Here is a 22,353-nt window from a genome sequence, read left to right on the forward strand (position 1 = left end):
CCCATCAGTCTGCTGTATTCAGGAGACCCATCTCACATGCAGAGACATACATAGGCTCAAAATAAAGGGATGGAGGAAGATTTACCAAGCAAATGGAGAACAAAAAAAAGCGGGGGTTGCAATACTAGTCTCTGATAAAACAGACTTTAAACCATCAAAGATCAAAAGAGACAAAGAAGGCCATTACATAATGGTAAAGGGATCAATTCAACAGGAAGAGCTAACTATCCTAAATATATATGCACCCAATACAGGAGCACCCAGATTCATCAAGCAAGTCCTTAGAGACTTACAAAGAGACTTAGACTCCCATACAATAATAATGGGAGACTTCAACACTCCACTGTCAACATTAGACAGATCAACGAGACAGAAAGTTAACAAGGATATCCAGGAATTGAACTCATCTCTGCAGCAAGCAGACCTAATAGACATCTATAGAACTCTCCACCCCAAATCAACAGGAATATACATTCTTCTCAGCACCACATCGTACTTACTCTAAAATCGACCACGTAATTGGAAGTAAAGCACTCCTCAGCAAATGTACAAGAACAGAAATTATAACAAACTGTCTCTCAGACCACAGTGCAATCAAACTAGAACTCAGGACTAAGAAACTCAATCAAAACCGCTCAACTACACGGAAACTGAACAACCTGCTCCTGAATGACTACTGGGTACATAACGAAATGAAGGCAGAAATAAAGATGTTCTTTGAAACCAATGAGAACAAAGATACAACGTACCAGAATCTCTGGGACACATTTAAAGCAGTGTGTAGAGGGAAATTTATAGCACTAAATGCCCACAAGAGAAAGCAGGAAAGATCTAAAATTGACACTCTAACATCACAATTAAAAGAACTAGAGAAGCAAGAGCAAACACATTCGAAAGCTAGCAGAAGGCAAGAAATAACTAAGATCAGAGCAGAACTGAAGGAGATAGAGACACAAAAAACTCTCCAAAAAATCAATGAATCCAGGAGTTGGTTTTTTGAAAAGATCAACAAAATTGACAGACCACTAGCAAGACTAATAAAGAAGAAAAGAGAGAAGAATCAAATCGACGCAATTAAAAATGATAAAGGGGATATCACCACCGACCCCACAGAAATACAAACTACCATCAGAGAATACTATAAACACCTCTACGCAAATAAACTGGAAAATCTAGAAGAAATGGATAATTTCCTGGACACTAACACTCTTCCAAGACTAAACCAGGAAGAAGTTGAATCCCTGAATAGACCAATAGCAGGCTCTGAAATTGAGGCAATAATTAATAGCCTACCAACCAAAAAAAGTCCAGGACCAGATGGATTCACAGCTGAATTCTACCAGAGGTACAAGGAGGAGTTGGTACCATTCCTTCTGAAACTATTCCAATCAATAGAAAAAGAGGGAATCCTCCCTAACTCATTTGATGAGGCCAACATCATCCTGATACCAAAGCCTGGCAGAGACACAACAAAAAAAGAGAATTTTAGACCAATATCCCTGATGAACATCGATGCAAAAATCCTCAATAAAATACTGGCAAATCGGATTCAGCAACACATCAAAAAGCTTATCCACCATGATCAAGTGGGCTTCATCCCTGGGATGCAAGGCTGGTTCAACATTCGCAAATCAATAAACATAATCCAGCATATAAACAGAACCAAAGACAAGAACCACATGATTATCTCAATAGATGCAGAAAAGGCTTTTGACAAAATTCAACAGCCCTTCATGCTAAAAACGCTCAATAAATTCGGTATTGATGGAACGTACCTCAAAATAATAAGAGCTATTTATGACAAACCCACAGCCAATATCATACTGAATGGGCAAAAACTGGAAAAATTCCCTTTGAAAACTGGCACAAGACAGGGATGCCCTCTCTCACCACTCCTATTCAACATAGTGTTGGAAGTTCTGGCTAGGGCAATTAGGCAAGAGAAAGAAATCAAGGGTATTCAGTTAGGAAAAGAAGAAGTCAAACTGTCCCTGTTTGCAGATGACATGATTGTATATTTAGAAAACCCCATTGTCTCAGCCCCAAATCTCCTTAAGCTGATAAGCAACTTCAGCAAAGTCTCAGGATACAAAATTAATGTGCAAAAATCACAAGCATTCTTATACACCAGTAACAGACAAACAGAGAGCCAAATCATGAATGAACTTCCATTCACAATTGCTTCAAAGAGAATCAAATACCTAGGAATCCAACTTACAAGGGATGTAAAGGACCTCTTCAAGGAGAACTACAAACCACTGCTCAGTGAAATAAAAGAAGACACAAACAAATGGAAGAACATACCATGCTCATGGATAGGAAGAATCAATATCGTGAAAATGGCCATACTGCCCAAGGTAATTTATAGATTCAATGCCATCCCCATCAAGCTACCAATGAGTTTCTTCACAGAATTGGAAAAAACTGCTTTAAAGTTCATATGGAACCAAAAAAGAGCCCGCATCCCCAAGACAATCCTAAGTCAAAAGAACAAAGCTGGAGGCATCACGCTACCTGACTTCAAACTATACTACAAGGCTACAGTAACCAAAACAGCATGGTACTGGTAGCAAAACAGAGATATAGACCAATGGAACAGAACAGAGTCCTCAGAAATAATACCACACATCTACAGCCATCTGATCTTTGACAAACCTGAGAGAAACAAGAAATGGGGAAAGGATTCCCTATTTAATAAATGGTGCTGGGAAAATTGGCTAGCCATAAGTAGAAAGCTGAAACTGGATCCTTTCCTTACTCCTTATACGAAAATTAATTCAAGATGGATTAGAGACTTAAATGTTAGACCTAATACCATAAAAATCCTAGAGGAAAACCTAGGTAGTACCATTCAGGACATAGGCATGGGCAAAGACTTCATGTCTAAAACACCAAAAGCAACGGCAGCAAAAGCCAAAATTGACAAATGGGATCTCATTAAATTAAAGAGCTTCTGCACAGCAAAAGAAACTACCATCAGAGTGAACAGGCAACCTACAGAATGGGAGAAAATGTTTGCAATCTACTCATCTGACAAAGGGCTAATATCCAGAACCTACAAAGAACTCAAACAAATTTACAAGAAAAAAACAACCCCATCAAAAAGTGGGCAAAGGATATGAACAGACATTTCTCAAAAGAAGACATTCATACAGCCAACAGACACATGAAAAAATGCTCATCATCACTGGCCATCAGAGAAATGCAAATCAAAACCACACTGAGATACCATCTCACACCAGTTAGAATGGCGATCATTAAAAAGTCAGGAAACAACAGGTGCTGGAGAGGATGTGGAGAAATAGGAATACTTTTATACTGTTGGTGGGATTGTAAACTAGTTCAACCATTATGGAAAACAGTATGGCGATTCCTCAAGGATCTAGAACTAGATGTACCATATGACCCAGCCATCCCATTACTGGGTATATACCCAAAGGATTATAAATTATGCTGCTATAAAGACACATGCACACGTATGTTTATTGCAGCACTCTTCACAATAGCAAAGACTTGGAATCAACCCAAATGTCCATCAGTGACAGATTGGATTAAGAAAATGTGGCACATATACACCATGGAATACTATGCAGCCATCAAAAAGGATGAGTTTGCGTCCTTTTTAGGGACATGGATGCAGCTGGAAACCATCATTCTTAGCAAACTATCACAAGAACAGAAAACCAAACACCGCATGTTCTCACTCATAGGTGGGAACTGAACAATAAGATCACTTGGACTCAGGAAGGGGAACATCACACACAGGGGCCTATCATGGGGGAGGGGGGAGGGGGGAGGGATTGCATTGGGAGTTATACCTGATGTAAATGATGAGTTGATGGGTGCAGCACACCAACATGGCACAAGTATACATATGTAACAAACCTGCACGTTATGCACATGTACCCTACAACTTAAAGTATAATAATAATAAATTAATTTAAAAAAAAAACAAAAAAAACCAAAAAACAAACAAACAAACAAAAAAAATCACTCAGTTACATTACTCTAAGCTAACACTATATGTTCACTCTGTTATATATTACCTTTTATCATTTGCATAATTAAAATCATGTTACATTCAATTCTGTATTTGGTGTGCTTCCCACGGCGTTGTATCACCAACAGGTTCCCACATTTTTCAAATAATGCCATTTGTAACCATTATTTGTAATGGTTGAATCATGTTCCATAATTTAGATGTACTGCAATTTAAGCATTATATTACTGCTGAATTTTTGGGTTACTTTGAATATTTCTTACTGTAAATATATCACAGAACATATTTTATGTATACTGTTTTTCTCATAGTTCAGAATTTATATTTGGATAGTATCGGAAGGGAAGGGTCACTTAGTTAAATTTATTAATATTTTATCACACATTATATATATATATATATATGTAATGTGATTTCTACAAGTGTACTAGTTTCACATGATACCAATAACCTGTAAAAATCCTTCTGGCAAGATTCTTAAGCATATTTCCCCAGTCATCAATAACATTGCAACTGTTTATCTAGTTGTTAATAACATTTGCAAAAGATGACCCTTCTGAGGTTTACCAGATCTTTGCTTTACACCTATTAACTAAAAAGATTTTCCCCCAACTTTCCAACATTACAACAAAAAGGAAACTAAGTATGAACACTGGAAAGGTTCACCTTATTCCAGGCAAGTAATTTAAAGAGACCAATACCTAGATACAGAATTGAAACATTTGAGAATTAAAAGTATCAAGAAAATGTCCTTCAAATCTTTAGAAGATAAAAACAGATTATATCCCAAGGAACGAAAATCAAGATGGTATCAGACTTCTCTGTACCACTAAGGACTAGACAACACTAGTTAACTATAGTGTTGATGAGAGTCGTCAACGACACTTGCTTGCATATAAGGATTTGGAAAACAACATCCATATACTCTCTGTCCCATTAAGAAATGTATAAAAATTAAAACTCAAGCATAGTGAAGTTATGTTATTAAAAAATTAGATAAAATTGAAGTTATTATTTTGGATGCTAAGAGTATGGTTACAAAACTGAAGGTAAAAGTTAAAAATTATTAATGAAGAAGAGATGATAAAAACAAAAATGTATGCCTAAAACACCAGATGTTTATAATAAGGATTGGGAAGTGGAACAGGGAGATGTAGAATAGGAATAATAAGCTAGCTTATTTGTTTTTCATAGGGAAAGGCATACAATATTGTTTGTCTTAACTTTAATACCTTTAAAGCTTAGGATAAAGAAAGTTTTTTCTAATTTTAAAGGACATCTCATTAGATGCATTTTAGAAACTTTTCTACTAAGAAGTAAAACAGTTAAATAAAATATAGCCATAAAGTTTAAAAATAAATGGATAGGAGATGATTTATTATGCAAACACAAAAGGAAAGCTGATCTTGCAATATCAATTTTGGACAAAATAGATTCAAGGCAGTGATTACTAAACATGAAAAAGAAAGTGACTTTTAATAAAGGATAGAATCCACAGTAAAGATAAACATTGTGCTAATGAACACAGAATTAAAATATGTAAGGCAAACATTGGTAGAAACACAAGGAGAAATGGACAGACAACAATGTGGGCATTGTATATATATTTGAAAGAGCAAGGGACAAAAATTAGAGGCAATATGAAGATATTAAGCCAATAGATAAAAATGTAGACAGAGAATAAGGATATTTACTAAGTAGCCATGGGAAATTATAACAATCATTGATTAGACCACAAAAATTGTTCAATACATTTCTAAATACAAAAATTGCATAATACGTCTTACCTGGCCACAACTGGAAAACTAGAAAAAAACAAATTAAAAAATAAAATCTCCAACTATTTGTGAATTAAAGTGCATCTTTTATTACATCTGCAAACTTGATATAGGTGTTCTCATTTTTTTCGTAAATCATTGAATTACGGTAATATCCATTGCTAGTTGCATTCAATAACTGTTTGGCAAATAAATTATAATCATTAGATGGCTTAAGAAAAAAATTGTGAACACCAATGTCAAACTTTGCAGATGCAACCCAGGGTAGATCCAGAGCCAAATTTGTAGTTTTATTTTCTTTGGATTTTAAAAAGAGGGCAAAATAGAGCACCGTGGTGGCTCACGCCTATAATCCCAGCACTTTCGGATGCTAAGGTGGGTGGATCACTTGAGGTCAGGAGTTCGAGACCAGCCTGGCCAACATGGTGAAACCCTGTCTCTACTAAAAATACAAAAAATAGCTGGTGTGGTGGCAGGTGCCTGTAGTCCCAGCTAATTGGGAGGCTGAGACAGGAGAATTACTTGAACCTGGGAGGCAGAGGTTGCAGTGAGCCAAGACAGCACCACTGCACTCCAGCCTGGGCAACAGAGTGAGACTCCATCTCAAAAAAAAAAAAGGGGGGGGGGGGGAGCTACTAATTTAATTAAGATGTTTGAAAATAAATAATAAAACCTTAAAAAGGCAGGAGAATGCAAATAATTTGTTACAGAGAAGTAAACATGTTAATGAAACAGAAAAAAAGTAAATTAATAGACCAATTCCTGGGAAAGATGATGAGAATGCTAATTCAGTTTAGGAGGGAGGAAATAAATAATTATCTCTGGGGACCTACAATTCAGAAAGACAGTCCAGGGCAGGTGGGCAGACTCTGCTCCACGAAGTCACCCAGAGATTGAAACTAACGGGTGCTCTGCCATTGTATAAGGCATCCTTTTTTTTTAGTCTGCGTGGCAGAAATTAGATCTCTGAAACATTTGTGTCCAGACAATAGGAGGAGAAGGAAAGGAGGGAGCATTACAAACAAGATCTTACGACCAAAGTTCTAGAAGTGACATGTGTCTCTTCTGCTTATATTCCATCAGTAAGAACCTGGTATTTGGTGAGAAAACACGGGACTGAGAAATGTAATACAGCTGGGATGCCATGTGCCTGACTGGTAGAAGAAAGGAAAAACATACTTTTGTGGTCTACTTAGCAGTGTCTCTCACACCTGCTACAGAGGACTTTTATAAATTATGTAAAAGTAGTGTATATATGGATAAAACTAAATATTTCAATGAAATGAAGTGTTCTGAGAAAATGTAAATGAACCAAATTGAAGAAAAGAGAGGTAGAAAATATAAAAAGATAATAATTCTTTCCAAAATTGCCTTTGTCTTAGGCAGTTGTACTGCTTTACTGCTGTGTCTTTTAACTTTCAATAAGTAGATAAATACCATGTTATATAAACTTCTTCAAAGCATTATAAAAAATAATTTGCCATCAATTCCTTTTGAAAAGGTAGAATAATCCTGATGCTCAAGCTTGAAAAATATAATACATCAAAGGACATTCTAGACCCGTCTCATTGAGAATAGAGATATAAAACTCCTACATAAAATGTTACCAAATATAATTCAGTAGCCTATTAAATGCATCATGCATGATGATCAAGCATGACTTATCTCAGAAATACAATGATGATTTAAGAAAACTATCAATATATGATTACTTATCTCCTGCTTCCCAAAAGAAACACTAAATAATACTACTCAAAAAATGAAAACGCAAAAAGCATCTTTTCTTATTCCTGATTTCTTTGAAAAATGTTTTTTATAGTACTAGGCAAATGATGATTTTTTAGTATGATAAATAATATGTCCTCAACCAATAGCCAAAATATTTTACTGTGCTTTACACTAAAGTTGCCAACATAAGATACCTACTATCATTATTTCAAATGTTTTTCAAAAAGTACCTACCGATGGCTTATGTCTTAGTTCATTCTGTGCTGCTCTAACAGAATACCCAAGACTGGGTAGTTTATAAAGAACATAAACTTATTTCTCATAGTTCTGGAGGCAGGGAAGTCCAAGATTAAGGCACCAGCATCTGGGTCTGGTGGGGGCTTTCTTGCAGCATCCTCACGTGGCAGAGGGAAAACTACAATGAACTCCTTCCATCAAGCAAGCCCTTTTATAAGACACCTAATATCATTCACAAGGGAGGAACCCACAAGACCTACTCACCTCCTAAAGGGCCCGCCTCATAATACTATCACACTGGCAACACCTGAATTTTGGAGGGGACACATTCATACCATAGCAGCTTAAAAACAGTACAGATGGCTAAATAAGGAAAATCTGTAATCCACTGCTCAATCTCTTCCTACTCACCCCTCCCTTTAATCCCCTTTCCAGTTTCTAATAATCATAGCACTATTTTAATTCCTCTATTATCTTCATATATATGAATAATAATATATTATCTTCATATATATGAATAATACTATATTATCTTCATATATATGAACAATACTATATTATTATCTTCATGTACTTAAAATGCTTTTCATACACATAAAATTGTTTTTCCTATTTTACCAAATATAGACTGTCTTGATTCTTCACTGTATAATTAGGCAAACAGTTCTCTAGCATTCTTAGTAAATAAATTGTTATTCAATGTGTAGAATCTTGATAAATGCTAATTGTGTTTAGTAATAAATTGCATCCTAATTTTATTTTTAAACAAATTTGTATTTAATGCCTGTTGCTTTGAAACTTTCATACAGAGTATATACAACTTTTTTCGCTATCAGAAACCAACAGTGATAATAACTAAATTTAAAATAAGAAGGTTTTTAACTTTTATTTCAAGTTTTTATTTAACAGGAGAAAAATATAAAAGAAGAGTATATTTCTCTGTTCTTGAAATTCAGAAAATAGGGAATTAGAATAAAATATTTTTAAAAATCAGTCATATAATAGCATTTCAGAGAAACAGGAAAATGGGAAATGATGAAATAAATAACATAAACATATTGACCTATGCCTTCTTAGAGGGTAGAATGATGTAAGTGCCAAAAGTTCCAGAGAAGATGATGATCACACAAACTGAACAAAATGTAACTACATAGAAACATGAAGAAAGATACGAACTTTCATAACTGTAAGTTCATTTTAATATTTCCTTGAGAAAACAATAAGAAAACAAATAATTGTTCCATACTTTAGTTGATTTGAGAACACCAAATTTAAAATATTGGATTTATAAAAAGTCAGTAAAATTATATTTGTGATTTGGGAAAATGAAAAAGCAATAAAAAAGTTGTCACTCAAAAAAAAAAAAACAAACTTGAAATTTAGGACAGATGGCTAAGTAAATGCTTCAAGAGCAGTTAGAAAATACATTATCTGGCAGTGCATGATAAAAGCATGCAAATTGATCTGTTAGAAGGAACAAAACACTTTTAATGATAATATTGTTATATCTGCACTGAAGTCTTATATATTCAGTTTAGTTAGAGGAAATATTGTAAATCCATATTATTTGTATGTTTTTCTCTTTTAAGAGAGAGCTATAATGAAAACTCAATCCTAAGTAGTCATGGATGTATTATATAGTAAAGGATTTTCTATGCTACTCCAATGGGAATTCACATAAATTCAGTGAAACTAATGCTTTCTAGTAGTTCTTAACTATAATTAAACTGTTTGCTCTCCTTTTGTGATTTTGTCACAACATCTTAGAGTAATAATACATGCTTTGTGATTCAGGCCCAACAACAACTTTCTGGGGATCACGCACAAATTTGACTCATGAGTTGGAAGTAAACTTGAGAGAAGTCTCAGAAATTTCAGCAATGTAACCCAAGAACTGTGGTACTTCTCCCATCTAAATAAATTTCTAATTCCCAAAGCTTCTTATTTACCTTACAATTTCAAAGCATGCATTATTTATTTGCTACTGTATATAAATTAGCTACTTAGGCAGTTTGAGAAATATACTCTTTTACAATGCTGAGAGCACCATTTAGTGTACCTCTATAGTGTTTATTATCAGCACATGTTAATGATCAACAAAGTGTACCAACCAAATGGTACCGTAAGCTGAGTCCGCATAATACAGTAAAGAGGGAATTATCTTTTGCCAATAAATCCCAGCGGAGTGAATGGATAATTTAGCTAAAAAATGTGGTCCAAAAAGTGAAGTTTGGGCCAAAATGCTGTGGACTAGTGCTTTGTGCTGGGTATACTGGATAATTACCGGCATTCAGCACACTTCACTTTGTGTCCTTAGGTCAAGGCTAGAAGTTGCTATCACATCGGATAACTCATCATGTTGTATACGATGAATCATCTAGCTATAAAAATCCTTGTTTTCAAGACACTTCTATTGTTGTGCCTAAAGTATGAATATTAAGAAAGAGGAACTTCCACAAAATTATTGTGCCTCTGTGAAGGAATAGGTGCAAACTGTAAAAGTGTCGTACATCTTGAAATGTAGGAAGGGAAATCAGTTAGTAGTCACTGTAACTGGATTCATTCATTTGTTTGATTTGTTGATTGCTTGACTATCCTATTTAAAATTACAATCCTTGCCTATTTTACTGGGAATTCTCTATTCCCCATCCTTTTTTCTTCTTAGATCATGGATAAATATATTTGGTTTGTTTTACTCATTGTCTTTCTTCCCTCACTAGAATGCTGACTTTATGAGGGCAAAGATTCTTTTTCCTATTACATTAACTATTATATTACAAAACTTAAAAATCCTTGACTGCATGTAAGAAGAGAGAATAAATTCAGTATTCTTATTGAATTTATTAAATATGTTTAAAGGCATAAGATGAAAATTCAGAAGCCATTTTAAAGGTTTAACTTGCTTAAATCTTCATCCAAATGATTTATTTTGCTTTTACATAATAGCAAGAAGAAAACCCAGGAAACATATATAATTAAGAACTTGGAAGAAAACCCTACCAACCTAGCATATGATACACCTTTAAACAATGTAGCCTGCCAAAAAAGAAAAAAATAAATAAGCAATCAGTCAAATATTTAACTGTGAATTTTACATGTTTCTTTACCAGCATCGATTACCTGTTGAATTTTAGGTCAGCTACAAATGAATACAAATGCCTATTCCTTTGAATAGAGAAGAAAACATATTTTATGTAGTTCTTAGGCAACTGGAATTGAGGGAGAAATTATATCTCTGAACTACACTAAAAAGTTTTAGTAACTCAGTAAATTGTGTTTTGTCACTTTGTACACATACTCAGTGTTACAGTATACATTTGAAAGTACAGGTGAGTGTGATTTCCAAATTTGTCTTTTTTAATATGTCTTTTTATTGTAAAACAATTTTCTATTCTGCAGTTAATTATAACAATAGTGATAGGCTATGTCTAGCTTTTCATACGAAGAGCAGTTTCTACATGACAGTAATTTCAGCCACAAAGATACAGATCAAATCTTTCTTCCTAGATCTGGCTGTAATCATATTTATTTAAACTAAAAGAGGTTGTGTTTGATGATACTTTTTCCTTCTTACCCTAACATTGTTGTATTAAAATTTTACACAAGTTTAGTTAAAATGAAAAAAAGCAATTTACTTCTCATTTTTTAAAAACATGAGTGTTGCTATATAAAGCTCAATAGAGCAATAACTGACAAATGGTAGGTATTCCATTAATATGCACTAATTGAAATTGCATGTTTTTTCTTAGAATAATAGACTCATGTTTCATCTTAAAATCTAAGAAATACTATTTCTTCTTTTATATTCATATGCCTTATCAGAAGTTTAAAATTTTGACATTCATAGGTAAGCAACATTTCAGATAATCACATTTAAATCTAGACTTCCTCAGGAAATACTAAAATCATTGGCCTTAATTATTTAACAACTGTCAGTACTATAAAATAAACATATTTAGTATTTTTTATCAATTTATATACTGGGAAATGAGTGCTACAAACATACTGAGATTTTACATCTTATAATGGAATATTAATGCATGAATGAATACACTGAAATATAGGTGAAGATAGTGCAAGAGATACACTAGATACAAGTTTTGCTTTGATTTCTCTTCATAGCAGAACTGTTCAATTCAAACTGATCTATCTTCAGCATATTTCTGATCCCTTCTTGACTGTTTTTAGTATTTGTAATATGTCTAATCAGGTTGAGGGAAGAAATCTATGATTGTAGAACAGTTGTATGTATAACTTCCCTATGTAAGTATTAAATCTATAATGTTGATTTTATTACAAAGAGTCTAACCCAAAGTTTTTCATACTCCTATTTTATAAAATGCCAGGATTCCATGAAATAATTTGCAAGTGAAGCAGACTTTGAATTTTTCAATTTGATTTTTTTCATAATTTGTATGAGACTATTGTCTCCAAATCTAATTTTTTTCTCCTATTCAATCCTTTATTTACTTTTTTGTCCTCACCACCGTATATATTTTGGCTACCAGTTACAGTATATCAGAAAGTGAATAATGTGAGTGTTGCCACCTATAGGCAGGAAATTTAATTATACTTGTTTATGACATAAAAGCATAATCTTAAAAAAAGAGAATTATTTTTGTCAACTCCTACAATCCACCCCACCATCTTCAAACTTTTTACCTATTTATTCACCTATTTGTTTTTGATGTTGCCATTTCAGATGCCTGTGCCTTAAAGTATTAAAGCATTTACTAAGGCTTTTATTATTTTGTCATAGTACTATTTGCATTTACTATATCATCAAAATATCCATTATTAAATTTATTTGACTTCACAAAGTTTAAAGAGACTTGTTAAAACCAACTAATTAAACCAGTCATATACTAAACTATTGTATCTCAGTTTACTTCTAGGATGGGGAAAATTACCAGTATTTGTTCCCAGGCATGAAAGAGCATCCCGTCCTGCAATCTATTATCATTAGTCTTTGGTTTTGTGCCTTCTCTGTAATGATATAGGTTTGTTTCTCCTTTATTCTTTGCAGAGTGCTGCAGCAGCTCCCAGTCCAGTGCTAGGAAACATTCCCCCAGGAGATGGCATGCCAGTAGGTCCTGTACCACCAGGGTTCTTTCAGGTACTCAGAGAAACTCTGACTAGGAATGTTAAGGCATAGGAACTCCTGTTTGATTTTATTAAAGATATGAAGGAAGATAAGGCTATTTTAATTCTTAAGGTAAACAATAATGTGTAGCTAACTCTTGAATATTCAGATTGGTTATCAATTATATCCCTTTCTTATGTTTTATATGTTGTTAGATTATGTATTTATTTACTTAGTCATTTTGTTGTTAATTAAGAAAGAAAAGGAGTTGAGAAATACAAATTAGCAATTAAATTAACTGTGGTAAATATTTTGTGGTGGTAAATATTTTGTGGGAGAACAGACTAAATATGAGGTTCTGAAAAGAAATGGATATTAACTATACAAGCTATTCATATCTCCATAGACAAGATAATTAAGATTTGGCTGTACTTTCAAAATATAACTAAATTATAACATTAATTTATCAAGAATTACAGGCTATATCAAAATATGTTTGAGAATTATCTTTGGGGCTTTTAAGCTGGAATTTTTATTAATATTGTATAACATTTTAATATCAGATTTCAAATATATGTGAATATTCTTAAATTTCAACAAGACCACTTATTTTAGCAATGATGGTAACAATTTTATAATGACAATACAGTACAATACAGTATTTAACTGTTTAAAATTTCACAGCATCTACTTCTTAAATCTGACAGTTTTCTAACTCAAACCAACATAAATTCCAAAATTTATTTTTAAATTAATTATAGTTAATTTTATAATACCATTTAAGAAAACTAAGAACTTAGGAACTAAGAACTAGAGTTGAAAGGCATTACAGGACCTAAGGTAATATGCTGTATTGTTAATGAATTACATTAGGTACTTATAAACTAATTTGTCAGTTCAGTTTTGTATTTTCAGAGTTCTTCATAATGATTTGTTAGCTAATTCACGCCATCATTGCAGGATCATCAATGTACTTATAAATGTGAAAATAAAGAAATACAATTATAAATAATTTTCCAAAGTATATCAATTGAATAAAAGGTCTTAATTAAAACAGAGATCCAGCTGTAGTCCTTTAGAACATGGTTATTTATTCAGCTACTCTGTATTAATACCCAAGTAGTCCAGAAAAGTCTTCTTAGAGCTCACATTCTGTCATGGGGGCGCTATCTTATAATCTAGGAATAGACTGTAACTCTTGATTATTAATTAAACCACCACCATTTCAGATATTGATAATAAAACTAACACTTAACTGCTAACGACATGCCATGCTTCATTCTAAATGCTTTACATATATAAACTCTAATCCTCACAATATCCCTAGATGTAAAATATGTATTATTATCATTCCCACTGTACAGATAGAGAAACCAAGGCATTGATAGCTAAGTGATTTATACAAAGTCAGAAAGTTACAGGGCTTGGATTCAAATCAAAGTGGTCTGGACTTTTGCCATTGAATTTATCTTTTAAGTCTCGTAGTTGATTGTTATTCATGAAATATTTCCAGTTCATTTTATTTTTTCCTCATCCCCTTATTTCTCTTGCCAAAGATAGGTAGGAGTTAACAGAGTAAATCAGAATAATGTATATTTGAGAGTTACTGAAAGTCTCTAAGAGGCACTTTTAAAAGAGGGAGCAGGTTGGGGAGGAAGCCAGATTCTTTCATTCTAGGGTTAAGCAAAGATGTATAAATCCATACATTTTCATTTTCACATTTTGTAGAATGAACTGTTCTCCCTTTCCCTATCTTTTGTCTCAAAGTCTCAGTAAGGGTAATTGAAACAGTTAGCTTTTAGTTTTTCCAATGTGATAAATATTTGAGTACTACTGTATGCCAGGCACTGTAGTAGGCATCTAAAAACGAGCAGGTGTAGTGTGTACCTTCCTGAAGCTTATTGCATAGCCCGTGAGGCATTATTAAAAATAAATAACTATAATACAGTGAAATATGTGTTTTAACAGAGTAAAGTTTAAAGTTCTGTGATGACCTGGATGAGAGAGCCATTAAATCTACCTGAGTTGGAGATAAGAGTAGTATGGAAAACATTGTCCACCAAAATAAGCAGGGGAATTACATTTCAGAAAGTCAGAATAGTATAAGCAAAAGTGTGACTGCATCAAAATGATCTGTGCAGAGGTGTTCAGAGTAATACATACAGAAGGTAGGCGGGAGGGTAGGTAGGAGTTCCAAGACATAAAATTGGAAAGATATGCGCTAGCATGCCACATGTTAAGAACTTGAGTCTTTATTCAGTAGGAGCCATCAGAGATCTTTAGGAAGGGCAATGACCTGAATTCATACTAAATGGTAGATTCAGGCTGTGGTAGGCACCTGTGAGAGAGTTGTATACAAAATCCCTGCCCTCAAGAAGCCCTACAATGTGATAAATGAGAGAAGAGGCCATTACAGCATAGAAAGAAAATGGCTGTAGTGTTCTCTTAGAACAAATCAGAAGGCTCCCAAACCAAATCTTGGGAGATGCGTAAAAAGTATTGTCAAAATAGTAAATGAAATCCAATTTGGCACTTAAGGATGAGTTATGAGTTAGACAAAGGAAAAGAGGGGAAGAACTTTCTAGGAAGAGGGAAAATAATTTACAAAGATCCAGAGGGAAAAGGAGAGAGAGAGAGACCAAGGAAAACTGGAGCTTAATTAGCTAAAGGGAGAGTAGCTGGTGATGAAGCTTGAGAGGGACTGTAGGACCCTTGTAGGTTAGAAGAGTTTGAACTTGATCCTAAAGGCAGTACTAAACTACTGGAGGATTTTAAGCAGGAGACAAACATGTTCATATTTGCATTTTTAGAAAAATCAGTCCAGCTACATTGTGTAGCCAGAATTGCAGAGGAACAAGTCTGAAGATAGGGAGAGAATTTAGGAGTCATTTACAGTACTCCAAGTGAAACGTAATGGTGGCCTTAACTAAGATAGTGGTGGTAAGTATGGGGAGATATGAAATAGATTTGAGAGACAGAAATAAATGCAGGATAATGCAAAATAAGGGAATTCAAGGATAATAATTCTGGTTTCTGGCTCTAATCTGGGCAGATGTAGGTACCATTTTCTGAGCTACAGACCACAGAATGGGGAATACGTTTGAGGTGGTACAGATGAGGTTCCCGTGAGTCCTCCAATTAGACGTATCTATTAAGCTGATAGACCTGTCGTAGGTTTGAGGTCTAGGACGGTAATCTAAACTAGAGATAAAAATTGCAGGGCCATATCATATTAAGGGTACTCGAATCCTCAGGGGTGGATGAATTGTCTGGGGAGAAAGTACAGAATGAGAGGGTAAGAGAATATACAACTGAACTACCAAAAACACTAATATTTAAAAAGAAGAATCCATTACAGATGCAGCCCTGTTAGTAGGTTGGCTATGATAGCAGCTCAAGGAAGAGACTTTCTGAACTGATTCAAGATCATTGGCAGTAGAATTAGAAAGGAATAAACAGTTCATAGTTATGTTTGGTAGGCCTTAATTAACCAAAGTTAGGGTAGAAGAGAAAGAGAAGAATCAAGGATGATTCTGAGATTTCTACTTTGGGTCTCTGGATAAGTTTAGTGTCTTTATCTGAGTAATGAAAGACAGGAGATTGAAAAAGTTTCAGATATGTTTGAATTTGATACACAAGCCATTTCTGTTTCTCTAGGCAAACTATTTCAGCTAATCCCAAGTACTTTTTTCCTCTATTCAACATTTAAATATGTCTCCCTATAAATGCCTCTTTAAAGTATTAACTCAAAGTACCAAAAATTTAAAAAAGACATATGATATTATTATCTTTTGGTACATATAATGATGGGATCAAATGACTCAAGTATGTCCTAAATATCCACTGGTTTCCTGCAGTTGCTGAACTACAGTGTGATTCTGGCCGTAATGTCAAAATACATATAGTTAGTGAGGAGTAGCTGCCTTCCATGAGTAGAAATAGCAGCAGACAATCATAATTCAAGTTCAGACCCCCATTTCTAATCTAATTCCAAAGAGATGTTGATCTCCAAGAATGATCCAAATCTGGAGAACCTGTAATGGAGTATCAGTTCACAGTTCATAAACTCTAATACCCAAGATCAGGCACAATCCTGATTATTAGTTCAGGACAAGGCAAAGAGGAATAGAAGCAATTGGAAAAGAGCTGGGTGTGGCTCCTTCAAGTGACAAGGTCCAGAAGGCTGGCTAGGATAAAGACTCAGATTCTCCAAAGAGCCAGACTTGGATATCAGGGAATTCCTGGTTCAAAAGAGACTTAGTCAAAATGGTGTTAAATAGTTGTTCCAGCCTCTCCTGGTTGCGGTTAGAAATTATGAAGGGTGGTTACCTCCTATTGCCTTTGACTTTTAGATAATGATAATATTTTATAACTTATATTCTTAGTAAATGCAAAGCTTATTTGGAGATAGCCTGAATGGACTGGACCGAAAAAGAATTTAGCCTGTTAGAATTAGTGAATAAATTAAAGTAAAGAAGAAGAATTTATAATTTGCAAATGAAGCCCCACCTAAGTATTTCTGAGCTCTCCTTACTTTGTGATCGTACTGTAAAAACTACATTGAAACATTTCTCCTAAATAGACAAACATACTCCCTTTTTTCCTGTTTACATTACAGAACAAGCTCCCTCTTTGACTGTAAGTATAGACTTAAATTCATTACCAAGTAGAATGATCACAAACTCTGAACTTGTGAATCCATAACAACTACATTTGAAAAATACAATGAATTAAACTCTAAAATAAATAATAATGATATGACTTCATACACTTAATGAGTCCATTCTGAAAGGCAGTCTTTAGTGTCTTTCTATTTGTGACATTGTTCATACTTAAACTTTGATGTTTTTATTGAAATGAGAGAGCCTCTGTTGCTGAGCAGGACACCAATTAAGTAAAATCAGTGGGACTAGTCAGACATGCAAAAGGAGGTATAAAGTTAGTAAAATAAAGCCATTTAAAGTATGACATGTAGTTATTTACTTGGAGTCTGTTTTCAAATGAATAATTTGTATAAGAAACCCTGTAAGTCCTCAGAGTGACACCATGGAATGGATGAATGACTTTAGAGCAGCTTTCTTAAATTGGGAAGTCCTGCTTCTTGGGATCCAGAGGGAAGAGAGTAGACATGGCCATTGATGTAACTAAAAGTTCGGCAGTTTTTGTGGAAACAAGTACAGTATCTTGATACGGTGTGAATACACATCCATTGTAGGCACCCAGAACTGAGTTTGTACTCTTTTACATCCCTGTCTTATTCAAAGATGTCATAGTATGCTAAGAAATTTGAGTTATGTATTAAAAGCATTGATCTGCTGTTTATTCATTCTCATGGCATTCATACAAAAGGACAGGCAAAGGACTTTGATTCCTGTAATATAAATAGGTAGCAGCCTTCCTTATACCAAGTGGGTTTACTTCTCACTTGTGTATAATGATCAAAATAATTTACTACTAATAAAATGCACTAAATAACACAAAAGTACTAATTCTTTTCTTTAAAAAATTAGAGTATTAACTCTGTTACCTTGTAAAGTTCTGTAATTTTATGGATGAGTAAGTAACAAGGAAGCTTCTCTTGTGAATTTACTATAACATAGAACATTAATGCAATGGACATTCCTATTTTAACCAAAAAAATATTGAAGCGGGTAAAAATACTTTTTCCTACTTTATGTTCTTTACCACAAGAATATGTTTAAGAAGGAAACTGTAACTTCTTTATCACTCTGATAACTAAATATATTCATATCCTTTATATAAAAACACAACATAATCTTTTAATAGGTGCTAATGTGGATAATATCTTTGAGTCTGTAACTAATCTGGGATATACCTGTAAATATCTAATTTTGAACTCTGTATAGACCTTTGTTCTCTTTTATCATGTATTTTGATTTTTATCTTGGCTATATTTACTATATTTTAGTCACTAGATCTTTAGTTTTATTAGCTGAAACTGTTGAAAAACTGGTAATATGTTGATGTTGGGTTGTAAATTTAAGACTTTGACGTGGATAAGATTATAAATACATGTTAATGATAAAGGATACCAAGTAATTTAGTTTCAGACCAAGGTGGTCATTCATATTTTAAAATCTAAGTAGAATGAAACTCGGATATAGTAGACAATATGTGACAGCAGGTTTTAAGTCACATTTTGTTTGCAGGCCTAAGATTGGCAGTGGTAAAGCTGCCTTGCCATCTAGTGGTAGTTTGCAGATATCTCCACTTGTTCAGGGCCTTTTTCCAGAGTTTCTATTTTTAGCAAGGCTGCACTGTAGCAAGCTGACCTAATGCTTTGACATAGTAATAACGCAATAAGAAAAAAAAATAGTAAGAAATTTCCTCTTTTCTCCATGGTGGTATTATTGACTAGGAAAGGCTCAATATAAATGACATTCATAAAGCAACAAGGACAAAAAGCTCATAGTGTACAATATTTTTGATATTTTAAAAGAAAAAGAATCAAAAATGAGAAAAATAATTATTTAATATAACACTCGAAAGTGAAAAAGAAAACCAGTAATATATGGTTTTACAAGTCCTGGTTAAATGTTTTTGGGAGATAGATGTTTAATTTATTTCTGAAAATAAATTCTGCATTTTGAAGATACCTTAGTATCTATATTCATCTACTCTGCTATTCCTATTCAGACTTTGTAAATCAGCCATTTATATACATATAATTACATAATCTACATGCCTTCTCAATTTCCTTCTGTTATTAGTCTTGGCATTACCTTCGCTTCCAGTGGTTTGCCTTTCCTCTTATCTTTCCTCACTATGGCTGTTTCAGAAATTAGTCTCAGAAAGTGCCCTGAGCCAGGAGAAACTCCCTTTCCCTCTCAGGAAGTTATAGATACCATCTCAGATCTTAGATAAATGAACCAAAAGATTACTTGTTATATCCTTCTTAGTTTGAATGAGTAGGGTACTGAAAATCTGATGTGGAACTAATTTATTAGACTAGAATATCTAACAGCATTAATATATATAGTTCAAAAAATTCAGACATTTATTTCTCAGAATTAAATACACCCAGGGTTTAGATAGTGGAGGTGAGGAAGTTGGCTTATTTATCAAACCTCAAGAAATAAAAACTAAGTTTAATTTTCTTAAAAATATAATTTTGAATCTTTAAAGAACAGAGATTCTAAATGTTGAAAATAGAGCAAATCTTTCCCTGTTATAAAGATAAAAGCAACTAAAAAAATAAAGGTGCCTAACAACTGCTGGCTTTGATAATGTTGTCCTGCAGTTGTGGTAATAGTTTTTCTGGCCTCAACTATTAGAACAAATTAAAACTGCTCAGCTTGAGTAACTAAGTAAGCTTTTTAAAAAATTGCAGTTCAGGCAACTAAAGACCCTACAGCAGTAACTGGATGGACAGAGAGCAAAGAAGGGAGTGTCAGGTATTCAGAGTCTTTACTTGGGTTTTCCAGTTAGAATCAAATGCAACACTTTCCTATTAGAAATCCAATTTTTTGTTTTTTATTTGTTTGCCATACCGAGTATTTAGGAGAAACGTAGGTTGGTCATTCTAGACCAGTATTAGGTTTTCCTTTCACTTTCATGCTACTCCTGCAAGCCAAAGATGTCCAAGACATTTAGTATGAAACAATAAAGCATCATAGTTTAAAATCACATCTGAGATAAGAGCTTAGCTGTTGTTCAGATCATTTGAAATTATACTTTTTCTTTTGAAAATATTACTGAAAATTCTTCCCAGAGTGCTGTAGTTTTTATTGAAGTTTCTTGATTTAAAAAAATGTATATAGACAGCAAATTGTAAATATGCAAAGACTATTTATAACACAATTTAGTTTAGGTTTTATTTTAGTATTGGTTACAGCAACAAAAATGCTCCACATTCTTTGGGGAATTAAAGATAAGGAACAGGTTATTAAATATATTATTAATTACCTATTTAGGGGAAATAGATTTGTCTTAAGCATATATTAGAAAGACATTAGCTTTTTAAAAGAATAATTTATTACTGGGTAGTGTTCAGGAACAATTTGTCTTATGTTCTATGTCAGGGGTCAACAAAATTTTTCTGTGAAAGGCCAGATAGAAAATATTGTAGGCTTTGCAGGTCACACGGTTTCTCACAACCACTCAACTCGGTTGTAGCATAAAAGCAACCAAAGACATTATGTAAATTAAAGAGCATGGCTGTGTTTTAGTAAAACTTCACTTACAAAAAAAAAAAACAGGCGGTGGGCAACATTTGGCCTGTGAGCCGTAATTTGCCTACTTCTGTTCTACATGAATGTGATAAAAGGTAGCCTATGAGAGATCCAAAGGGTAAGGACCAGAGTTTCTCTAAGGGGGTTCTGTGGAATACTAATACGAGAGTCCTAGGGGTCACCCAACTCTTAGGGGACTAGAATTCTTGGGGGTAGGGAGGATGGGGCCACAAATCCTTTGGTTTTTGTTATGGTTTTGTTGTTTGTTTGGTTTGTTTGTTTGTTTTATTTGTTTGTTTTGAGATGGAGTCTCGCTCTGTCACCCCGGCTGGAGTGCACTGGCGTGATCTCAGCTCACTGCAACCTCCCGCTCCTGGGTTCAAGCGATTCTCCTGCCTCAGCCTCTCGAGTAGCTGGGATTACAGACATGCACCACCACACCCGGCTAATTTTTTGTATTTTTAATAGACATGGGGTTTCACCGTGTTAACCAGGATGACCTTGAGGTCTCCTGACCTCATGATCTGCCCGCCTCAGCCTCCAAAAGTGCTGGGATTACAGGCGTGAGCCACTGCGCCCAGCTGCATCTGTTATTTTTTGACATTTTAATAGTAGCCATTCTGACTGGTGTGAGATGGTATCTCATTGTGGTTTTGACTTGCATTTCTGTAATGATCAGTGATGAGCCTTTTTTTCATATGCTTGCTGGCCACATGTGTGTCTTCTTCTGAAAAGTGTCTATGTCCTTTGCCCACTTTTTAATGGGGCTATTCGTTTTTCCTTGTAACCTTGTATAAATGCCATATATTAATAGATGCTGGTGGATATTAGACCTTTGTCAGATGCATAGTTTGCAAATGTTTTCTCCCATTCTATAGGTTGTCTGTTTACTCTTTTGATAGTTTCTTCTGCTGTGCAGAAGCTCTTACGTTTAATTAGATGCCATTTGTCAATTTTGATCCAACAGATTTTTATGATAGTTTGGATATGTGTTGGCAAGATAAAAAGACAAGTCAAGGATGAATGCAAGGCTTTTGTCCTGTGCAGCTGGAAAAATGGAGTTGTTTACTGATGTGCATAAAACTTCAAGAGGAGGTGTGAGATGGAATATTAGAAGCTTGATTGTGAACTTGTTAAAATTGAGACGGCTGTTAGACATGCAAGAGGTTTTGAGTAGGGAACAAGATGTGAGAGGCTGGATTTTTATGTTTGAGGCTTGAGCTAGAGATATAACTCTGAGAGTCACTAGCATATGGATTATATTTGAAGCTATGAGCCTGGATGACATCAACAAGATAGTGAGCATAGATGGAACAAGACGCTGTGCAATGATGG

The 22,353-nt window shown here is 34.2% G+C and overlaps 1 protein-coding gene across 23 annotated transcripts in view; it reads left to right on the forward strand.

Annotated features, from left to right (window-relative positions):
* The window catches only part of LOC105475056 (single stranded DNA binding protein 2), a 331,890-nt gene that overhangs the window by 229,220 nt on the left and 80,317 nt on the right, over positions 1–22,353 (forward strand). For 19 of the 23 annotated variants that reach the window (XM_071098731.1, XM_071098721.1, XM_071098722.1 and 16 more), the window contains one exon: positions 12,770–12,859. The exons of the other annotated variants lie outside the window; for them this stretch is intronic. In XM_071098731.1, the coding sequence (XP_070954832.1) occupies positions 12,824–12,859 (36 nt within the window). In that variant the 5' untranslated portion in view covers positions 12,770–12,823. The remainder of the gene's footprint in view (positions 1–12,769; positions 12,860–22,353) is intronic. 23 annotated transcript variants of the gene reach the window in all.

Source organism: Macaca nemestrina, chromosome 6 (genome assembly GCF_043159975.1).
Source record: "Macaca nemestrina isolate mMacNem1 chromosome 6, mMacNem.hap1, whole genome shotgun sequence".
NCBI lineage: Eukaryota > Metazoa > Chordata > Mammalia > Primates > Cercopithecidae > Macaca > Macaca nemestrina.